Source organism: Eleutherodactylus coqui, chromosome 2 (genome assembly GCF_035609145.1).
Source record: "Eleutherodactylus coqui strain aEleCoq1 chromosome 2, aEleCoq1.hap1, whole genome shotgun sequence".
NCBI classification, from domain to species: Eukaryota; Metazoa; Chordata; class Amphibia; order Anura; family Eleutherodactylidae; genus Eleutherodactylus; species Eleutherodactylus coqui.
The window spans coordinates 341,534,216-341,556,801 of NC_089838.1; the positions used below are offsets into that span (position 1 = coordinate 341,534,216).

The 22,586-nt window shown below is 50.4% G+C and overlaps 2 protein-coding genes across 3 annotated transcripts in view; both read right to left on the reverse strand.

The window, feature by feature from the left end:
- LOC136613065 (rho guanine nucleotide exchange factor 15-like) overlaps positions 1–16,226 on the reverse strand; it is a 40,337-nt gene extending 24,111 nt beyond the window's left edge. The window contains exon 1 of one of the 2 annotated variants that reach the window (XM_066593897.1): positions 16,100–16,226. The gene's annotated coding sequence lies outside the window, so the exon portion shown is untranslated. Of the gene's footprint in view, positions 1–3,760; positions 3,903–16,099 lie in introns of those variants that run through there. The other variant, XM_066593896.1, reaches the window with a different exon arrangement.
- LOC136610494 (uncharacterized) lies at positions 12,278–16,258 on the reverse strand. Its single transcript, XM_066589726.1, has 2 exons — positions 15,417–16,258; positions 12,278–12,310 (listed from the first exon to the last, which is right to left on the reverse strand). Exons 1-2 carry the CDS (start codon positions 16,256–16,258, stop codon positions 12,292–12,294), a joined length of 861 nt encoding a protein of 286 aa, XP_066445823.1. The 3' UTR covers positions 12,278–12,291.
- Positions 16,259–22,586: the final 6,328 nt, after the last annotated feature.

Here is a 22,586-nt window from a genome sequence, read left to right on the forward strand (position 1 = left end):
TACATTACTTATCCTGTACTGCTCCTGAGTTACATCCTGTAGATCTTTTATTATAAAAGTGAAAAACATAACAATAAACAGAACATAAATATCGCTCACTTGGCATAAGACAAACATAAAACAAAACCAAATCATCACTTATATTAACTGTACTTTGCCTTACTTCAGGACAAAGTAACAAAAGCAAAAGGTCCATCTGGTCCAAACAATACACCGCACACTACACCAACCTGCACTCCAAACTACACTCACTCATCCTCACCAATACATATACACTACATACTACATATAACAATAAACCCACATGTAAGAAAACAACCATAACTCACAGGATCCAGCCTGAAATCCCAAGAAAGAAGAAAGAAAACTTAACTAATAACCGAAGCAATGATATAATAATAATGCAAACAACAACAAAAGTAATAATAACAATAATAAGAACAACCCAATACCTTTTTTTTTTTTTTTTTTTTTTTATTTTTTTCAATTTTTTTTTTTTTTTTTTTTTTTTTTTAATGCCCGCCACCTAAAGAATAAAACCTTACATAATCCTAAACTAACCCTATATCCAGACCAAACCACCACACACCCCAAACAACCCCCTACGGTGCAGCCACGGGAGCCACGCCTGCATCCCAAGTCCGTGCTCAATGTCTATGTCCAGGACGAGCCGAGCTGCACCGCATACACACACCCTGCCCGCCGCAGCCTGAGGGCCACGCCCGCACCAACAGTCCGTGCCCAGTGTTCATTGTCCGGGACGTGTCAAGCTACGGCTGAGGCATAAATCCCCCCCCCCCTCCCCCCAATAAACCCCCACCCAACCTATCTATAACCCCTAGCCCTATATACAAAACAAAACATATAACATATCTTATATTACACCACTATAAACCAACACTACACATTAATACCCGAAAGCCTAAGGTTCAGTTACCTGCAGCCGTACATACTTTATCTTTGACCGAAAACAAAAACTCTACTAGTGTCACACTCAGCCCTCCACCAGGACTGGATATGATAAGCCGGGCACCGACCAAATAGAGAAAAACTATCCCTATAGTTAATCTGTCCCTACAATGTCCCTACTCCTTCCCTAAAACTTACCCCCAGAGAAACTGTCCCTACCTCTCCCTATTCTGTCCCTACAAAGACCCTAACAATAAGAAGACTGTCCCTAACGAAATACAAACCCTCTCCATAGGAGAGAGGCCTTAGTCGTGCCCAACCTCTCATAATCCAGAGAGCGCACCTTCACCAGGTCACCCAGGATGTTTCTATTCACCTCATCCACGGGGAGGATTTTCTCTTCCGTCGAAACTAAACACCGTGCGTTCCAAATGTGAAACCTGACTACTAGGCTGACTAAGAATAAAGTGCACCGGTCCCTGCCACCAAGGTCCCCGAATACCCCATAGACCCATTCCGCATACGAGAGGCGTGCCAACCTGGGCCAACCAATGGAGGCTCCCACCCGTTTGTACACCTCTGTATTAAAGGGACACTGAAGCAGGAAATGCTCCATGCTTTCCAGTACGTTGCTGCACTCCTGGCGGGGGCAACCCCTATCCACCAGAGGCCTGCTCTTCAAGTTGCCCCTTACATACAGTCTCCCGTGGAAACAGCGCCAAGTCAAGTCCCAAAACTTCAAGGGGATCCTGTCAGAATTCAATAAACGTAACCCTCCCTCCAGGTCCCGACTTGGGCAGTCCTTGAGCGCCAGGGGCTTCTGGAAATGGGTCAACAGAACCCTCTTATCGAGGAGTTTCCTCGACAGAGTTCTGATCTCCCACATCCCCAGACCCCACCGACGTATCATCTTCAGAACCACGGTAGCGTAAGCTGGAAGATGCCCGTGCGGCGTGCGAAGATCCTTCACTCGCCCTCCTGTCTCCCATTCCTGGAAGAAAGGTCGAAGCCATCCCCAACAGGAGAATACCCACGGAGGAGCCCTCTCTTGCCAGAGGTTGCCTATATTGATCTTAACAAAGGTGTTTACGAGAAACACCACGGGGTTGACCATAGATAACCCCCCTAGTCTCCTCGTGCGATATGTGACATCTCTCCTAATTAGGTTCAACCTGTTCCCCCACAACATTAGGAAGAACAGGTTGTAGACCCGGGTCCAGAGAGGCTCTGGCAAAATGCATACGCTGCCCAGGTAGATGAATAAAGGGAGCAGGTATGTTTTGATCAGGTTAACCCTTTCCCGAAGGGTCAAAGACCAACCCTTCCACTGGGCCACCTTCTGAGTGGCACCATCGAGCCTGACCACCCAATTTTGCATGGGGTAATCTCCCCGGCCGAATTTGATGCCGAGAACTTTAGCCGAGTCCTGGGGCACTGGAAGGGTGTCCGGGAGACTAAATGTAGGATCTCCCCTTCCTAACCAGAGACTTTCGCACTTATCCCAGTTCATGCCGGACCCGGATGCTTCCGAGTAGCGATCCACCTCTGCCATCACGTACTCTGCCTCCCCCCTTGAGGACACAAAGACGGTGACGTCATCAGCGTACGCTGCCACCCTGAGGGTGGCTTCCGGCACCGCCCGATCCATCCCGACCCCCGCCATAGGCCCACCATCAATCATCCTAAGGAAAGGATCAATGGCAAACACGTACAGCAAGGGGCTCAGAGGACAACCCTGACGGACGCCAGACCCAACCTCAAATGGGTGGCCGACCCAACCGTTCACTAGCGGGAAAGTCTCAGCCCCCGCGTACAATGTCTTGAGCCAATTGACAAACCCCACTGGCAGGCCATACCTCAGAAGAACAGACCAGAGGTACTCGTGATTAACCCGATCAAACGCTTTGGCCTGATCCAAGGACAGCAGGTACCCCTCCCAGTGACCAGCCCTACCCTGCTCCACTGCCTCCCGGACACCTAGAACAGCACTAAAGGTGCTACGGCCTGGAACAGAGCAATGCTGGGCGCCCGAGAGGAGCCGGGGTGCAAACTTGACCAGCCGATTAAACAGCACTTTTGCCAGAACCTTCCTGTCCGTGTTGAGAAGTGCTATGGGACGCCAGTTCTCAATACGGCTCGAGTCTTTACCCTTTGACAGAAGGATCAAAGCCGACCTCCTCATTGACTTTGGGAGAGTGTCCGAGGAAAGACACTCATTGAAAACCTCAGTCAAGAGGGGACTCAAGAGGTCCTTAAAGGTCTTATAGTACTCAGATGTTAAGCCATCCGGTCCTGGCGATTTTTTGAGCGCAAGCCCATCAATCGCCAGTTTAACTTCCTCTATGTTGATCTCCCCTGTCAAAACATTAAGGGAGATGTCATCCCCTGGCTCAGGAACAGCTTCAGCCAGGAAAGCCGACATCATATCTCGATCTAGATCCCTCTTTCTCAAAAGGTGCAAGTAGAAGGATCTGATGACTTCCAGAATCCCTGATCTGGACCTGTTCAGAGATCCCGTACCGTCGATCAGTCCAGTGACAACTTTACGATTCACTGACATCTTGCAGTTTCTGTAAGGGTCGGGCGAGTGGTACTTCCCGAAGTCCCTCTCAAAAACCAAAGATGCATGCCTATTATACTGGCACCCTTTGAGCAAAGACTTCACTCTGGAGATCTCCTCGCGGCGACCTCCAGTCGAGACAAGATGCTCGAGTTTCCTCCTCAGGCCCTGATAAAGACGGTACTTACTCAGGCTCCTGAGGCTAGAGAGCTGGCGGAAGAACCTCGCCGCCCTGATCTTGAACATCTCCCACCACTCTGACTTACTGCTACAAAGATCCAGTAATGGTACCTGGCTCTGCAGAAAATCCTCAAAGGACTGTCTTATCTCTGCTTCCTCCAGGAGTGATGAATTCAGCCTCCATAAGCCTCTACCCATCCGGGGGGTCTCTGCAACATTCAGGGAAAACAAAATCAGACAGTGGTCGGAGAATTCCACCTCAACAACAGAAACTGGTGAAGAGATGGCTTCCTCCTTCAAATAAAACCTATCTATTCTAGACCTGCACTCGCCTCTATAATAGGTGAAACCCGCGTGGCCTGGGGTGTGCCGGATGTGGACATCCACCAGGCGAGCTTCGCTAGCTATGCTATTAAGCGCGACGCTATCATAAGTCAGCTTGCCTAGGGAGCCTCCCCTGTCACGGGTCCTCGTGACTGCGTTAAAGTCACCCCCAAAGATCACCTGCCGACTGGTAAAAAGGTACGGCTTGATCCTCATAAAGAGATCCTTGCGGTCCCGCTTGGTTTGGGGACCGTAGATGTTGATTAGCCGAAGCTCTTGTCCCTTCATGAGAACATCCAGGATCAGGCACCTCCCTATTTCTAACTCGATAACCCGTCGGCATTCAACCGCTGCGGTAAAAAGTACCGCCACTCCGCTATATGGCTCGGCCGCAAGAGACCAGTAAGATGGACCAGACCTCCATTCCCTCCTTGCCTTATGCACCGCTGCCAGATTTGGCAGCCTGGTCTCTTGCAAAAACAAAATGTCGGCTTCAACGCGGCCGAGAAAATCAAAGGCCGCAAATCTAGCCATATCAGATTTAATGCTGGCAACATTAATGGATGCCAGCGTCAACGGAGTGGGTTCCGCCATCATTGGTGATCGAGTTAGATGGCTTTCTTCTTCCCACCCCCCTTCTCATCAGGGTCTGAGGATGACCCCTTGCCACGTTTCTTGGACACTGAGAGGTCCATGGCAAGGGGCTCCTCAACCTCGTCCTCCTTGCCACTGGGCTCTGGGCCAGCCCCCCCCCTGGAGGTCACCAAACCCCCACAAGAGGAAGGCTCAGCACCCCCTGTAGGCCCCACGCTTGTCCTGGATACCTCTGCCTCCTCCGAGGACGAGAGAGCCTGGTACCTGTTGGAGAGCCCAACAAGAGGAGAGTTTAGATTGCCTTCCTGCACCTGGCCCGTTGCAGGGGAAGATTTCCCTTCCCTTTTTTTCATTTTCTTGGAGCCCTGCTTGCGCTTTTTCTTTTGCCACTCATCCTTGCCCTCACCCACACTTTCATAGTGGGAAGAATCTGAATAAGTGGCAGCCTCCTCCCTTTGGATCCTCCTGACCTCCTCATCCAGCTCCCTGTCCCCTGGAGCCTCAGCCACATGATTTGCGTCCGGAGCAGAGGCCAGCATTGACCCACCTGCCACCTGGGTTTCCACCAGCTCCCTGCCCCTTCCGCGCTTCTCTTGGCGCCTTAGCTTGGCTGCCCCAGCATGTTTGTTCTTCATTAGCTCCTGGGCTCCATCGCCTCTGCTGGTCCCCTCCCCTGCAGAAGCAACCTCACGGCTCTCCTCCGCTGGGGCCATGACCGCATTGGCGAAAGAGCGCGGACAGCGACTGAATGGGTGACCGAGGTCACCACACAGGTGACACCTAATCTCTGCACAAGATGCCGCAAGATGACCTACCTCGCCACACAGAGCGCACTTGATGACGTTACAGGCTGCACTCAAATGTGTGGGGTCGCCGCACTTGTGACAGAGCTTTGGCTGCCCCTGGTAGAAGGCCAAGATACGATCCCTGCCAAGGAAGGCCGCGGATGGTATGTGGGCCACCGAATTCCCTGAACGCTTAAGTTTTACCATAAACGTCCAGGCTCCGGACCAGATGCCGTGCTCGTCCCGGTTCTTATTGGGCATATCCACCACCTCTCCGTACCGACTTATCCAAGTCATGATATCGTAACAAGAGAGGGACTCGTTACGAGTCAAAACGGTCACTCTCTTGACTCCAGTCTGGCGGGTTACCACTTGTGCAGCGAAACCGCGCCAGCCGGGCTCGTCCTTCATCAGCTCATAATTCCCCCAGAAGAGCTCCAGGCCCTCCGGGCGAGCAAAGCTGATGTCGAACTCAGACGTGCCGTAAGGATGGATCAGGGCATAGATGTCATTTGCCCTGAAACCCATCTTCAGCAGAAGCTCCACCACCTTACTCCTGGATGGGCACGCGTCATTGCCTCTCCACTGAAGACGAGCCACATTCCTACGGCCAATGTCCTGCCCGGTTGTCGGCAGGGACCAGACGGTCTCCCCCCTTTGTTCTCGGAAGGCACCAAGACCGTGTCTCTCCACCCAGAGAGACAAATCCACAACTCTGCCCCCTACATTCATCGAGCTCTCCCCTCTCCTCAAGGCCTCCAGGAGGCGCTGTTGCAAAACGCCGTCCCCAGAGCCCAAAGACGAGGAGGACGCATCCCCCCTCCCTCCAGCGGCGACACTGGCATAACTTCTACCAGATGTTGTCGCCGCTGGAGGGGCGACTGGATCCTGACCCACCCCCTGACTACCCTCCGAAGCCCCACCCACCTGTACACAAGATGGCATACTAACTGGGGAACCAGGGACACCTGGAGTTCCCAGGGTCCTTGCAGGAACAGGGGCAACAGGGACAGGGGCAGCAGGGGTACCAACAGCCACATCCATTACCTCAATCGCCTCTCCATTAGCTGCTGGACCAGGACCCTTATTATTTTTACCCTCTTTTTTCCCTTTTTGCCCAGAGGGCAAGTCCATGGCACCTCCAGTGGGTGGTTGGAGATGCACTTCAGCGGATTCAGTGTCTGGCCTTTTTACATTTTTCTTTACTTTAGTTGCTGTAGCTCCGCCCACCTTAGCCACTCTGGGAGTTGTAGTTCCTTCAACTTCCCTTCCAGGAACAGGAGCATATTTACCATGGGTGGGAGGATCGGTAGACCCGGCCACCACCCACTGCGCCCCCTCTGCACCTGAAAGGCGCTTTAGGGACACAGGCGGGACAGCCAGGCCACCACAGGTGGGACCTGGCGCCGGATCACGCCTCCCTCCCACTGGGACATGACCAACAGCACCAGCACCTCTGGACTGGCCGCGACCCTTTGCTTTCCCGACACTCTTTTCTACCTCCTTTATTCCTCCATTCCCACTACTGGCACAAGCGGACTTGGAGTTTTGGGCCGCATTAACCCTCTCTTCCCCAGTCCCCTGCACCGGACCCACCACAGAGCCCGGGACTAGGAGCTCAGGGTTACCACCCTGGTCTGACTTTGCAGCCAAACCAGAGTGCTTGGTGACATAAACAAATTTTTCTTGTATATATTTTTTTTCCTTTTTCCTCTTCTTCTTGCTTGAGGTTTCTGGGGGCAAATCATTCCCAAAATGGAAGGACTGCAGCCTCTCTGGGGACTCTTGCAGCTGAATCTGACGCATTATCAGCGCCCCCTCTCCACTGCTGCTGCAGCTGTCATCACTATCCTCCAGGTCAGATTCACCCGACGTGAGGGGCAGGCTCACCTGTTCAGCTGGGATGCTGGGCCCAGTAGTCCCACCTGGCAGCGAAGATTGCTGCTCACCAGAGCACGCAGCTCGCCCATCCTGAGCACCGTCAGATTCACCCGTGCTGCTGCTTGAGCGCCTGGCAGAGCGCTCTTTAATGCCACCGCTGCTCACCAATGCCATTTTGCTAAACCTCTCATCATTTAGCAGTTTCTCTTTGAAAGGCCCACTTCTTTCCAGAATCCTTTCCCTCTCCTCCTCATAAAAGTCTATGGCGTCCTCACAGGCTTCAATCTGCCGTGATATGGCCAGTTTTCTGGTACGGGATCTGGCCCGCTCCGCATCATAGCGGGCAATGCGCAGCTCCTGCCTATATTTAGTCAGCTGCCTCCCGACATGCCCAAAGTCTTTCATGTATTTGGCAATACGGGTTGCCACATCAGTCACCGACTCGCCCTCCTTGCGATCGGCCCAACTTGCCTGCATATTTTGTTTTTCAGCATGATCCTCCACTCTCTTACTCTGGCTGCGAGTCCTCTTGGGCTCCTCCAGGGGAGTCAGGGTGACATTGCTGCCACTCTGACCAGGTGTTCTCCCCTCCTGGGGTGCAGTCCTCCCTCCCCCTGACCGAAGCCAGAGGGAGGAGGTCCGGGACTCCATGGCTGGAGCAAGCCCAGCACCTGTAACCTTGGCTGGGTAAGATTCCTCTAACTGCTGACCACACCCTGGATCCTGCAGAGCTCTCACACACCCAACCTTCTCCAGAGATGCACTCACTATTCTGCTGGTGGAGTCACTGTGTACATACATTACTTATCATGTACTGATCCTGAGTTACATCCTGTATTATACTCCAGAGCTGCACTCACTATTCTGCTGGTGGAGTCACTGTGTACATACATTACTTATCCTGTACTGATCCTGAGTTACATCCTGTATTATCCTCCAGAGCTGCACTCACTATTCTGCTGGTGGAGTCACTGTGTACATACATTACTTATCATGTACTGATCCTGAGTTACATCCTGTATTATACTCCAGAGCTGCACTCACTATTCTGCTGGTGGAGTCACTGTGTACATACATTACTTATCCTGTACTGCTCCTGAGTTACATCCAGTATTATACTGCAGAGCAGCACTCACTATTCTGCTGGTGGAGTCACTGTGTACATACATTACTTATCCTGTACTGCTCCTGAGTTACATCCTGTAGATCTTTTTTTATTATAAAATTAAAAAACATAACAGCAACAAAACAGACCCGCCTCACGGCTCACAGAGACAATAACCAAATACAAATTGTTAATACGAAATACAAAAGTCCGGCTCTCGGTCAACGAAACTTGTCCTTAAATTATAACTAAACGGTCCTTCTGGTCAGGCTAAAAATACCGCACACACACTGCACACCATCCAAACCATCACAACCTATAGAATCTGCAACTGAAGAAAACACGAAAAAACGGGATAATAAACTAAGGGTTTGGGGGAGCAGACAAAATAAAGCTATATTTAACAACCTAACTCGAGGGATCCAGTCTGACCTAATCCAGACCTGCTTCGGTCCAAATTATAATGAGCTAAGAACAAACCAAAATAAACAGCACATAAATGAGGGGGAAAAAACACATAATAAATCTTATCAATATAACTGCTTTTTTTTTTAACTTAAACCATCATTCTGTATAATTTTTTTTTTTTTTTTTTTTTATAATTTTTTTTTAATTTTTTTTTTTTTTTTTTTTAAATATATAAATGCACACAAAACTAAAATGAATTCAATTATCCCAACTATTCCTTAGCTAATTCCCCGCCACCACACACCCAGCACTCCACCCATACAGTGCAGCCTGGGGGCCACGCCTGCATCCCAAGTCCGTGCCCAATGTTTCTGTCCAGGACGGGCCAAGCTGCACCGCATTACACGCCTTGCCCGCCGCAGCCTGAGGGCCACGCCCGCACCAACAGTCCGTGCCCAATGTTCATTGTCCGGGACGTGTCAAGCTACGGCTGAGACATAAATCCCCCCTCCCCCCAATAAGCCCCCACCCAACCTATCTATAACCCCTAACCCTATATACAAAACAAAACATATAACATATCTTATATTACATACCTACAAACCAACACTACATATTAATACCCGAAAGCCTAAGGTTCAGTTACCTGCAGCCGTACATACTTCATCTTTGACCGAAAACAAAAACTCTACTAGTGTCACACTCAGCCCTCCACAAGGACTGGATATGATAAGCCGGGCACCGACCAAATGGAAAAACTATCCCTATAGTTAATCTGTCCCTACAATGTCCCTACTCCTTCCCTAAAACTTACCCTCAGAGAAACTGTCCCTACCTCTCCCTATTCTGTCCCTACAAAGACCCTAACAATAAGAAGACTGTCCCTAACGAAATACAAACCCTCTCCATAGGAGAGAGGCCTTAGTCGTGCCCAACCTCTCATAATCCAGAGAGCGCACCTTCACCAGGTCACCCAGGATGTTCCTATTCACCTCATCCACGGGGAGGATTTTCTCTTCCGTCGAGACTAAACACCGTGCGTTCCAAATGTGAAACCTGACCACTAGGCTGACTAAGAATAAAGTGCACCGGTCCCTGCCACCAAGGTCCCTGAATGCCCCATAGACCCATTCCGCATACGAGAGGCGTGCCAACCTGGGCCAACCAATGGAGGCTCCCACCCGATTGTATACCTCTGTATTAAAGGGACACTGAAGCAGGAAATGCTCCATGCTTTCCAGCACATCGCTGCACTCCTGGCGGGGGCAACCCCTATCCACCAGAGGCCTGCTCTTCAAGTTGCCCCTTACATACAGTCTCCCGTGGAAACAGCGCCAAGTCAAGTCCCAAAACTTCAAGGGGATCCTGTCAGAATTCAATAAACGTAACCCTCCCTCCAGGTCCCGACTTGGGCAGTCCTTGAGCGCCAGGGGCTTCTGGAAATGGGTCAACAGAACCCTCTTATCGAGGAGTTTCCTCGACAGAGTTCTGATCTCCCACATCCCCAGACCCCACCGACGTATCATCTTCAGAACCACGGTAGCGTAAGCCGGAAGATGCCCGTGCGGCGTGCGAAGATCCTTCACTCGCCCTCCAGTCTCCCATTCCTGGAAGAAAGGCCGAAGCCATCCCCAACAGGAGAATACCCACGGAGGAGCCCTCTCTTGCCAGAGGTTGCCTATATTGATCTTAACAAAGGTGTTTACGAGAAACACCATGGGGTTGACCATAGATAACCCCCCTAGTCTCCTCGTGCGGTATGTGACATCTCTCCTAATTAGGTTCAACCTGTTCCCCCACAACATTAGGAAGAACAGGTTGTAGACCCGGGTCCAGAGAGGCTCTGGCAAAATGCATACGCTGCCCAGGTAGATGAATAAAGGGAGCAGGTATGTTTTGATCAGGTTAACCCTTTCCCGAAGGGTCAAAGACCAACCCTTCCACTGGGCCACCTTCTGAGTGGCACCATCGAGCCTGACCACCCAATTTTGCATGGGGTAATCTCCCCGGCCAAATTTGATGCCGAGAACTTTAGCCGAGTCCTGGGGCACTGGAAGGGTGTCCGGGAGACCAAATGTAGGATCTCCCCTTCCTAACCAGAGACTTTCGCACTTATCCCAGTTGATGCCGGACCCGGATGCTTCCGAGTAGCGATCCACCTCTGACATCACGTACTCTGCCTCCCCCCTCGAGGACACAAAGACGGTGACGTCATCAGCGTACGCTGCCACCCTAGGGTGGCTTCCGGCACCGTCCGATCCATCCCGACCCCCGCCATAGGCCCACCATCAATCCTCCTAAGGAAGGGATCAATGGCAAACACGTACAGCAAGGGGCTCAGAGGACAACCCTGACGGACGCCAGACCCAACCTCAAATGGGTGACCGACCCAACCGTTCACTAGCGGGAAAGTCTCAGCCCCCGCGTACAATGTCCTGAGCCAATTGACAAACCCCACTGGCAGGCCATATCTCAGAAGAACAGACCAGAGGTACTCGTGATTAACCCGATCAAACGCTTTGGCCTGATCCAAGGACAGCAGGTACCCCTCCCAGTGACCAGCCCTACCCTGCTCCACTGCCTCCCTGACACCTAGAACAGCACTAAAGGTGCTACGGCCTGGAACAGAGCAATGCTGGGCGCCCGAGAGGAGCCGGGGTGCAAACTTGACCAGCCGATTAAACAGCACTTTTGCCAGAACCTTCCTGTCCGTATTGAGAAGCGCTATGGGACGCCAGTTCTCAATACGGCTCGAGTCTTTACCCTTTGACAGAAGGATCAAAGCCGACCTCCTCATTGACTTTGGGAGAGTGTCCGAGGAAAGACACTCATTGAAAACCTCAGTCAAGAGGGGACTCAAGAGGTCCTTAAAGGTTTTATAATACTCGGATGTTAAGCCATCCGGTCCTGGCGATTTTTTGAGCGCAAGCCCATCAATCGCCAGGTTAACTTCCTCTATGTTGATCTCCTCTGTCAAAACATTAAGGGAGATGTCATCCCCTGGCTCAGGAACAGCTTCAGCCAGGAAAGCCGACATCACATCTCGATCTAGATCCCTCTTTCTCAAAAGGTGCGAGTAGAAGGATCTGATGACTTCCAGAATCCCTGATCTGGACCTGTTCAGAGATCCCGTACCGTCGATCAGTCCAGTGACAACTTTACGATTCACTGACATCTTGCAGTTTCTGTAAGGGTCGGGCGAGTGGTACTTCCCGAAGTCCCTCTCAAAAACCAAAGATGCGTGCCTATTATACTGACACCCTTTGAGCAAAGACTTCACTCTGGAGATCTCCTCGCGGCTACCTCCAGTCGAGACGAGATGTTCGAGTTTCCTCCTCAGGCCCTGATAAAGACGGTACTTACTCAGGCTCCTGAGGCTAGAGAGCTGGCGGAAGAACCTTGCCGCCCTGATCTTGAGCATCTCCCACCACTCTGACTTACTGCTACAAAGATCCAGTAATGGTACCTGGCTCTGCAGAAAATCCTCAAAGGACTGTCTTATCTCTGCTTCCTCCAGGAGTGATGAATTCAGCCTCCATAAGCCTCTACCCATCCGGGGGGTCTCTGCAACATTCAGGGAAAACAAAATCAGACAGTGGTCGGAGAATTCAACCTCAACAGCAGAAACTGGTGAAGAGATGGCTTCCTCCTTCAAATAAAACCTATCTATTCTAGACCTGCACTCGCCTCTATAATAGGTGAAACCCGCGTGGCCTGGGGTGTGCCGGATGTGGACATCCACCAGGCGAGCTTCGCTAGCTATGCTATTAAGCGCGACGCTATCATAAGTCAGCTTGCCTAGGGAGCCTCCCCTGTCACGGGTCCTCGTGACTGCGTTAAAGTCACCCCCAAAGATCACCTGCCGACTGGTAAAAAGGTACGGCTTGATCCTCATAAAGAGATCCTTGCGGTCCCGCTTGGTTTGGGGACCGTAGATGTTGATTAGCCGAAGCTCTTGTCCCTTCATGAGAACATCCAGGATCAGGCACCTCCCTATTTCTAACTGAATAACCCGTCGGCATTCAACCGCTGCGGTAAAAAGAACCGCCACTCCGCTATATGGCTCGGCCGCAAGAGACCAGTAGGATGGTCCGGACCTCCACTCCCTCTTTGCTTTATGTATAGCTGCTAAATTTGGCAGCCTGGTCTCTTGCAAAAACAAAATGTCGGCTTCAACACGGCCGAGAAAATCAAAGGCCGCAAATCTCGCCATATCTGACTTAATGCTGGCAACGTTAATTGATGCCAGAGTCAACGGAGCGGGTGCCGCCATCTTTGATGATTGAGTTAAATGGCTTTCTTCTTCCCACCCCTTTTCACTTCAGGGTCTGAGGAAGACCCCTTGCCACGTTTTTTTGATACCGAAAGGTCCATGGCAAGGGGCTCCTCAACCTCGTCGTCCTTGTCACCGGGCCCCGGGCCAGCCCTCCCCTTGGAGGTTACTGTACGCTCACAAGAGGAAGACTCGGCGCCCGCTGTAGGCCGCACACTTGCTCCAGGATCCTCACCCTCCACCTCCTCCTCCTCTGAAGAGGAGAGAGCTTGGAACCTGTTGGAGAGCTCAACAAGAGGCGAGTTTGGTTTACCTTCCTGCACCTGGGCCAGTATAGGGGAAGTTCTTCTTTCCCGCATTTTTTTCTTTTTTTCCCCGGTGCCCTGCTTTCGCTTTTTCTGTCGCCACTCCTTGCCATCCTCATCCACACTTTCATAGCGGGAGGAATCTGAAGAAGTGGCAGCCTCCTCCCTCTGGATCCTTCTGACCTCCTCATCCAACTCGCCCTCCCCTGGAGCCTCAGCCACACGAGTCGCATCCAGAACAGGTGCCAGCATTGACCCACCTGCCACCTGGGTCTCCACCAGTTCTCTGTTCTTTCTGCGCTTCTCTTGGCGCCTTAGTGCAGCAGCCCCAACATGTTTGTTCTTCACAGGCTCCTGGACTCCTCCGCCTCTGCTGGTCCCTTCCCCTGCAGAGGCAACCTCATGGCTCTCCTCCGTTGGGGCCATGACCGCATTGGCGAAAGAGCGTGGACAGCGGCTGAATCGGTGACCGAGGTCACCACACAGGTGACACCTAATCTCCGCACAAGATGCCGCAAGATGACCTACCTCGCCACACAGAGCGCACTTGATGACATTACAGGCGGCAATCAAATGTGTGGGGTCGCCGCACTTGTGACAGAGCTTCGGTTGCCCCTGGTAGAAGGCCAGAATGCGATCCCTACCGAGGAAAGCCGCGGATGGTATGTGGGCCACCGAGTTCCCTGAACGCTTTAGTTTTACCATGAATGTCCAGGCTCCGGACCAGATGCCGTGCTCATCTCTGTTTTTTTGCGGCATATCCACTACCTCACCGTAGCGACTGAGCCAAGTCATGATGTCATAACAAGAGAGTGACTCATTACGGGTCAGAACGGTCACTCTCTTCACTCCAGTTTGGCGGGTTACCACTTGCGCAGCAAAACCACGCCAGCCGGGCTCGTCCTTCATCAGCTCATAGTTCCCCCAGAAGAGCTCAAGGCCCTCTGGGCGAGCAAAGCTGATGTCGAACTCAGACGAGCCGTAGGGGTGGATAAGGGCATAGATGTCCTGCGCCCTAAAACCCATCCTCAGCAGAAGCTCAACCACTTTGCCCCTCGATGGGCATGCATCACTGCCTCTCCACTGAAGACGAGCCACGTTCCTACGGCCAATGTCCTGCCCGGTTGTCGGCAGGGACCATACGGTCTCCCCCCTTTGCTCTCGGAAGGCTCCAAGTCCATGTCTCTCTACCCAAAGAGACAAGTCCACAACTCTACCTCCTACAGTCATTGAGCTCTCCCCTCTCCTCAAAGCCTCCAGGAGACGCCGCTGTAAGACACCGTCCCCGGAGCCCGAAGACAAGGAGGACGCCTCTCCCCTCCCCCCAGCGGCGACACTGGCATAACTTCTGCCAGATGTTGTCGCCGCTGGAGGGCCAACTGGATCCTGTCCCACCCCCCGACCATCTACTGAAACTGTACCTGCTTGATCAGCAGGCAATGAACCTGGGGGTTTGGGGACATTTGGAGGTACAGAAACAACAGCAGCAGTCGCGGGGGTAACAGGGCTACTCACATTCACACCCTTCTCCTGACCAGGACCTGTCTTCTGTTTAGGTAATTTTTCCCCAGAGGGCAAGTCCCCAACCTCAGCAGCCGACAGAGGCTGCAAAACCGTATTCACCCTGCGCAATTTAGATGGATTTTTTGTTGTTAAAGCTCCGCCCACACCAGCGACTCTGGGATCTGCAGCGGGACATACGGGATGGGTGGGAGGATTGGCCGACCCGACCACCACCCACTGCGGCCCCTCAGCCCCCGACAGGCACTTCAGGGACACAGGGGGGACAGCCAAGCCGCCATCTTTACTTATGCCACCTGGCGCTAAATCGCCTCCCCCTCCCACTGGGTTGCGACTAACAGCGTCAGTGCCTCCGGTCTGGCCACGACCCTTCATTTTAACCTTTTCTGCCTCCTTAACTCCTCCAGTCCCACTACTGGCACAAGCGGGCTTGGAGTTTTGGGTCGCATTAACCCTCTCTTCCCTGGTCCCCTGCACCGGACTCACAACAGAGGCCGGGTCTAGGAGCCCAGGGCTAGCCCCCTGTCCTGACTTTGCAATCAGGCCAGGGTGCTTGGTTACGTAAACGAACCTCTCCTGGATGTAAGCTTGATTCTTCTTTTTCTTTGCCTTTTTTCCCCCCGCTGCTGTTTCCGGTGGTAGTTCATCCCCAAAGTGCATAGCCTGCATCCTTGCAGGGGACTCCTGCAGCATGATCTGCTGCAACAACAGCGCCCCCTGTCCGCTGCTGCTGCTCCCGTACTCACTGCCATCCGAGTCATCTGACGATGAGGGCAGGCCGATCTGCTCCGCAGGGATGCTGGTGCCCGTTCCTGGTTGCAGCGAGGACTGCTGCTCAGCAGAGCATGCCGCCCGCCCCTCCAAAGCTTCAGATTCTTCTGTGCTGCTGGGTTGGTATTTACACGCAGTTTTTCTGCTGCCAGGGCTCCTGGCTGCCATCTGGGAGAACCGCCTGTCATTTAGCAACTTTTCCCTGAAGGGACCGCTGGTCTCCAGGATCCTCTCCCTTTCCTCCTCATACATTTCAATAGCCTCCTCACAGATTTTAATTTTCTGGCTTATTGCGACCTTTTTACCACGGGAGGCTCGCTCCATGTCACAGCGGGCTGCTTGTAGCTCTCTGCGCTGTTTCACCAGCTCTTTCCCAGCCTCTTCATAATCCCGCATATGTGTGGCGATGCGGGATGCCAGCTCCTCCACAGACTCTCCCTTTTGGCATTCGCCCCAACTGATAGGCTGTCTTTTAGCACTGACCTGCTTTTCTTTAGCTTGGGATCTTGTCCTCCTGGACTCTGTATCCACCCGGGGAGTCGGGGTGACATTGCTGCTGCCCCGACTAGCTCGCTTTCCCTCCTGGGATTCAACCCTCCCTCCCCCCAACCGAAGCCGGAGGGAGGAGGTCAGGGGCTCCATTGTTGTTGGAAGCCCCAGAAACAGCACGCCTTGCTGGGCCAAAACTCTGGAGCTGTGCCTTAGGCGACCACACCCTCTGGATCTCAGTAGAGCTCACCAGCACACACCCTTCTCCAGAGCTGCACTCACTATTCTGCTGGCTGGTTTGTGTTAAGCTGAGCTCCTGTAATATGGGGGAGTTCGTTTTCCTACAACAGATGGCTTTACACCAGGGTGGGATAAGGAACTTTTTCTGTTCCGAGGGCCACGTGGTCAGACTGAACCAATTCCAAGGGCCATAGTAAAACCTAGAGGGGGTTACCAGCTGAGACAACTATAATATATGGAATGTCCCACCATAAATGTGTGGTAAGTGGCGGTTCTCCTGATCAGGAGGATGTGGGGCCCCTGCTGGCACTCCAGTCTACACGGCGCTGTCCAATGTAGTTCATGTCAATGTTTTCTACTCCCATAAGCTACAATGGAGACAGACGCACTCAGGCATGACCACCCTGACTACTCCTTCCTGTAGTGCCACACAAGGGTCATGAGACCCCCATTCTGCCCATGTATGGAGGTCCCAGAGAGGGCGGCACCATCCACCATAAGTAGTCTTCTGTCTCTGCTCCACTGCTATGTGCCGCTCTCAGATATGGAAACTACATGTCAGCAGACACAGATAAGCATGTCAGTGGCCAAATGGTTGGGGGCCACACAGAATGGCATGATGGGCATCACTGCTATAAAACGCCTGCTATAAAGATGAATGCCAGTCACCAAAGTACTTATGGAATATCTCTTGCCTGGTCACTGTTACTTACCGGCACTATCTGTCTGGGTACTTTTACTGTTACAGAGAGCACTGCCTGTCTGGGCACTGCTACTGAGGGCACTACCACTCTGGGCTCTGTTACTGTGGCAATATGACTCTGGGCACTATTACTGAGGGCAGTATTACTGTTATTAATGGCACTATGACCCTCGGCACTGTTATGCGGGGCACTGCCACCCTGGGCACGATTGCTAAGGGCATTGGGCATTGTTAGTCAAGGCACTATGATCCTGGGCACTGTTACTATTAGGCACTATTACTGTTACTAGGGGCACTACCACCCTGGGCACTTACTGAGGGCACTACCACCCTGGGCGCTGTTACAGAGAACACTATCACCCTTGGCACTATTACTATGGCCACTACCACCCTGGGCACTATTTCTATGGACACTACCACTCTGGGCACTGTTACTTGGGCAATATTACGGTTAGTGAGGATGCTATTACTGTTACTGTGGGAACTACCACTCTGGGCACTGTTACTCTTACTAAGGTCACTACCACCCTGGGCACTGTTACTGTGGGCACTACTACGGCTATATTACTGTTACTAGGAGCACTAGCACTGATCAGTACAGTGGGGAAAAAAAGTATTTAGTCAGATCCCAATTGTACAAGTTCTCCTGTAATTGACATCATAGGTAGACCTCAACTATGAGAGACAACATGAGAAAACATCCAGAAAATCACATTGTCTGATTTATAACGAATTTATTTGCAAATTATGGTGGAAAATAAGTATTTGGTCACCTACAAACAAGCAGGATGTCTGGGTCTCACAGACCTGTAACTTCTTCTTTAAGAGGCTCCTCTGTCCTCCACTCATTACCTGTAGTAACGGCACCTGTAGTAATGACACCTGTCCACAACCTCCAGCAGTCACACTCCAAACTCCACTATGGTGAAGACCAAAGAGCTGTTGAAGGACACCAGAAACACAATTGTGGCCCAGCGCCAGACTGGGAAGACTAAATCTGCAACAGGCAAGCGGCTTGGTGTGAAGAAATCAACTGTGGGAGCAATAATTAGAGATGAAAGAGATACAAGACCACTGAAAATCTCCCTCGATCTGGGGCTCCACGCAAGATCTCACCCCATGGGGTCAAAATGATCACAAGAACGGTGAGCAAAAATCCAAGAACCACACGGGGGAACCTAGTGAATGACCTGCAGAGAGCTGGGACCAACGTAACAAAGGCTACCATCAGTAACACACTACGCCGCCAGGGACTCAGATCCTGCAGAGAGCTGGGACCAACGTAACAAAGGCTACCATCAGTAACCCACTACGCCGCCAGGGACTCAGATCCTGCAGTGCCAGACGTGTCCCCCTGTTTAAGCCAGTAAATGGCCGGGGCCGACTGAAGTTTGGATGATCCAGAGGAGTACTGGGAGAAGGTCATATGGTCAGATGAAACCAAAGTAGAACTGTTTGGCAGAAACACAACTCGGCGTGTTTGGAGGAGAAAGAATGCTGAGTTGCATCCAAAGAACACCATACCTACTGTGAAGCATGTGGGTGGCAACATCATGCTTTGGGGCTGTTTCTCTGCAAAGCGTTCAGGACGACTGATCCGTATACATGAAAGAATGAATGGGGCCATGTATCGTAAGGGTCTGAGTGCAAACCTCCTTCCATCAGCAAGGGCACTGAAGATGAAACGTGGCTGGGTCTTTCAGCATGACAATGATCCCAAGCACACCGCCGGGGCAACGAAGGAGTGGCTTCGTAAGAAGCATTTCAAGGTCCTGGAGTGGCCTAGCCAGTCTTCAGATCTCAACCCTATAGAAAACCTTTGGGGGAAGTTGAAAGTCCGTGTTGCCCAGCGACAGCCCCAAAACATCACTGCTCTTGAGGAGATCTGCATGGAGGAATGGGCCAACATACCAACAACAATGTGTGCCAACCTTGTGAGGACTTACAGAAAACGTCTGACCTCGGTCATTGCCAATAAAGGATTTATAACAAAGGATTGAGATGAACGTCTGTTATTGACCAAATACTGATTTTCCCCCATAATTTGCAAATAAATCCATTAAAATGTGATTTTCTGGATGTGTTTTCTCATGTTGTCCTCATAGTTGAGGTCTACCTATGAGCACGACCACCCTGGGCACTGATACTGTTACTAAGGGCAGTATTACTTTTACTAGGGGAACTACCACCCTTGGCACTATTACTGGGGACAATACCACCATTGGCGCTCACTGCAGCCATGTGCATCACAATATGGGAGACTCTTCATCTCCAGCACAGGAGTCACATTGTGAAGGCAGAGGATAGCGCACTAATCCCGGGATTAACCGGCGGCTGCGGGGAGATGTAGGATTACCAGATCTATAAAAAGTCCCTGCAATACACAATAGTATCTACCCCACCCCACAACAAAAAGAGAAGTGGCTTATAAATGACTCTATAGCTAGTCAGACAAGGGGTGCTGTACTGCAGGAAGCCAGGGGGAGGAGTATTAACCCACTAGATGCCAAGGGTATAAGTATTAGCCCACCAGACACCAGGGGTATAACTGGTCGTCTATTAGACACCAGGGGTGTAAGTATTAACCCACTAGACGACAGGGGTATAACCAACTTATCCATTGGACACCAGAGGTGTAAGAATTAACCCACTAGATGCCAGGGGCATAAGCATAAACCCACTAGATGCTTATACAAACTAGTAACCCGCTAGACACCAGGGATGTAAGTACTAACCCACTAGATGCCTGGGGTATAATTACTAGCCCATTAGATGCCAGAGGTATAACCATTCACCTACTAAACACCAGGGGTGTAATTATTAACCCACTAGATGCCAGGGGTGTAAGTATTAACCCATTAGATGCTAGGGGAGTAAGTATTAACCAACTAGATGCCACGAGTGTAAGCATTGACCAACTAGATGTCACTAGAATAAAAATTAGCCCACTAGACGCCAGTGGTATATCTATTAACCTACTAGACAACATGAATCTCAGTATTAACCCACTAGACACCAGGGCTATAAGTATTAACCCACTAGATGCCAGTGATATAAGTATTAACCTACTAGACGCCATGGCTATAAGTATTAGCCCACTAGATGCCAGGGGTATAACAATTCACCTACTAGTCACCAGGGGTGTAAGGATTAACCTACTAAATACCAGCAGTGTAAGTATTAACCCACAAGATGCAGGGGTGTAAGAATTAGCCCACTAGAAGCCAGGGGTATAACTGTACGCCTACTAGACAATAGGGGTGTATTAACCCACTAGATGCGACGGGTATACCGTAAGTATTAACCCACCAGATGCCAGGGCTATTAGTATTAGCCCACTAGACACCAGGGGTATAACTACTCACCTAGTAGTCACCAGGGGTGTAAGGATTAACCCACTAGATACCAGGAGTATAAGTATTAACCCACTAGATATCAGGGATGAAAGTATTACCACACTAGATGCCAGGGGTATAACAATTCACCACTAGTCACCAGGGGTGTAAGGATTAACCCACTAGACGCCATGGGTATAACTAGTCACCTACTAGTCACCAGGGGTGTATTAACCTATTAGATGCCAGGGGCATAGGTATTAACCTACTAGACAACAGAGATAAAAGTATTAACACACTATACGCCAGGGGTATAACTATTAACCCACTAGATGCCAGGAGTATAGGTATTAGCCCACTAGATGCAAGGGGGGCATATGTATTAGCCTACTAGATGCCAGGGGTATAACTGTCTACCTACTAGATACCAGGGGTGAAATTATTTACCTACAAGACGCCAGAGGTATAAGTATTAACCCTCTAGACACCAGGAGTAAAAGTATTAACCCACTAGATGCCAGTGGTATAAGTATTAACTCACTAGACACAATGGGTATAAGTATTAGCTCAACAGATGCCAGGGGTAGAATTGTCCATCTACTTGACACTAGGGATGTATTAACCAACTAAATGCCATAGGTATAAGTATCACCACACCAGATGCCAACAGTGTAAGTATTAACCAACTAGACACCAGGGGTGTAAGTACTAACCCTCTAAATACCAGGGGTGTAAGTATTAACCCACTAGATGCCAGGAGTATAAGTATCAGCTCACTAGATGTCAGGGGTATAAGTATTAACCCACTAGATGCCAGGGGTATAAGCACTGTGGGGGGGGGGGGCACATATTTGGCTTAAAGCCAGTAAGAAATGTAATGTGTGCATTATGTTCAATGAGCTGCGTACACCACACGGGGGCACTCTCACCATTGGGGGTCATTTATGTGTATTACAGCTTCTGATGCGGTGCCCTTTAATCCCTTAGTGATTAACATACCGTTTTACTGCAGTCAGTAACACACATACAGCTTTTACGGCGGTGTGCGTGTAGCAAGGGCCAGGGTTCAATTGTTTACTGATAGCCGTAATAAATAAGAAGCCTCCATCCCCGACCATTTACACCCCTTCCATGCCACAATAAATAGTGAGGAAGTTTAATGAAAAAAATGTAGTGCAAAAAAAACATTTTTCTCCACAAAACCACCAAAAAAGAAAAAACAAAACGACATAAAAGTATCTCCACGTTCAGAACAACCTGAACAATGAAAATATGTTATTTATCCTGCATGGTGAACATAAAAAGTCATTTAAAAAAAATTCCAGGCATTTTGTCGTCCATCTGCCTCCCAAAAGAACGCAATAAAAAGCGACGCAAACGTTGCATGTGCCCAAAACTAGAATCAGTGGAAACGACAGCATTTCCTGCAAAATAACCCCTTGTAAATGTACACCCTGGCTGAGATGGACTTCCTGTGTTTAGGCCATTTGGATGGCATGGGCTCAGGAGCTGAACCTTTGCCATCCGCAGTATGTAAAGGGTTCACAGATGTAGGGCGCCCCCTCTGTGAGGTCATCAGACCATTGCCATGTAATCATAAATGTCATGTCAACTGGATGACAGACAGTGGCATCCAGGTCTGCTGTGGCCTGTAATCTCTATAAATAGCAATAATGCATTGCAGTGCAGAAGTACTGCAGTGTATTATCAGAGTGATGATAGGATTACAGGTTCAAGTCCCCTACAGGGACGTAAAAAATATAAATGGTAAAAAAAAAAAACACAAAAAAATAAGTGTCTTTTGCACACGTCTTCTCTGTTTGAAAAAAAACATATTTTAAAAATGTTAAAAAAGAGAAACATGTTTGGTATCATCGCATGCGAAACAACCTGTACAATAAATTGACCTCATTTTTTTATCCTGGACTACAAACACTGTAAAATCAAAAAAGGAAAGCCAAAGTGCTTTATTCTCATTTTGCTTCCCCAAAGAAAAGTAATCAAGAAAGCCACATGAACCCCAAAATGGCACCAATGACACTGCAGCTCCTCACACAAACATAAGCCCTCCCAGAGCTCTGTCCATGAAAAAAAAAAGTTTGGTATTGTCATAAATGTACCATCCCACAGAATACGTGTATCGTCATTTGTGCTGCGTGATACAAAAATGCCCCCCAATACAATGGCAGAACTGAGTTGTTTG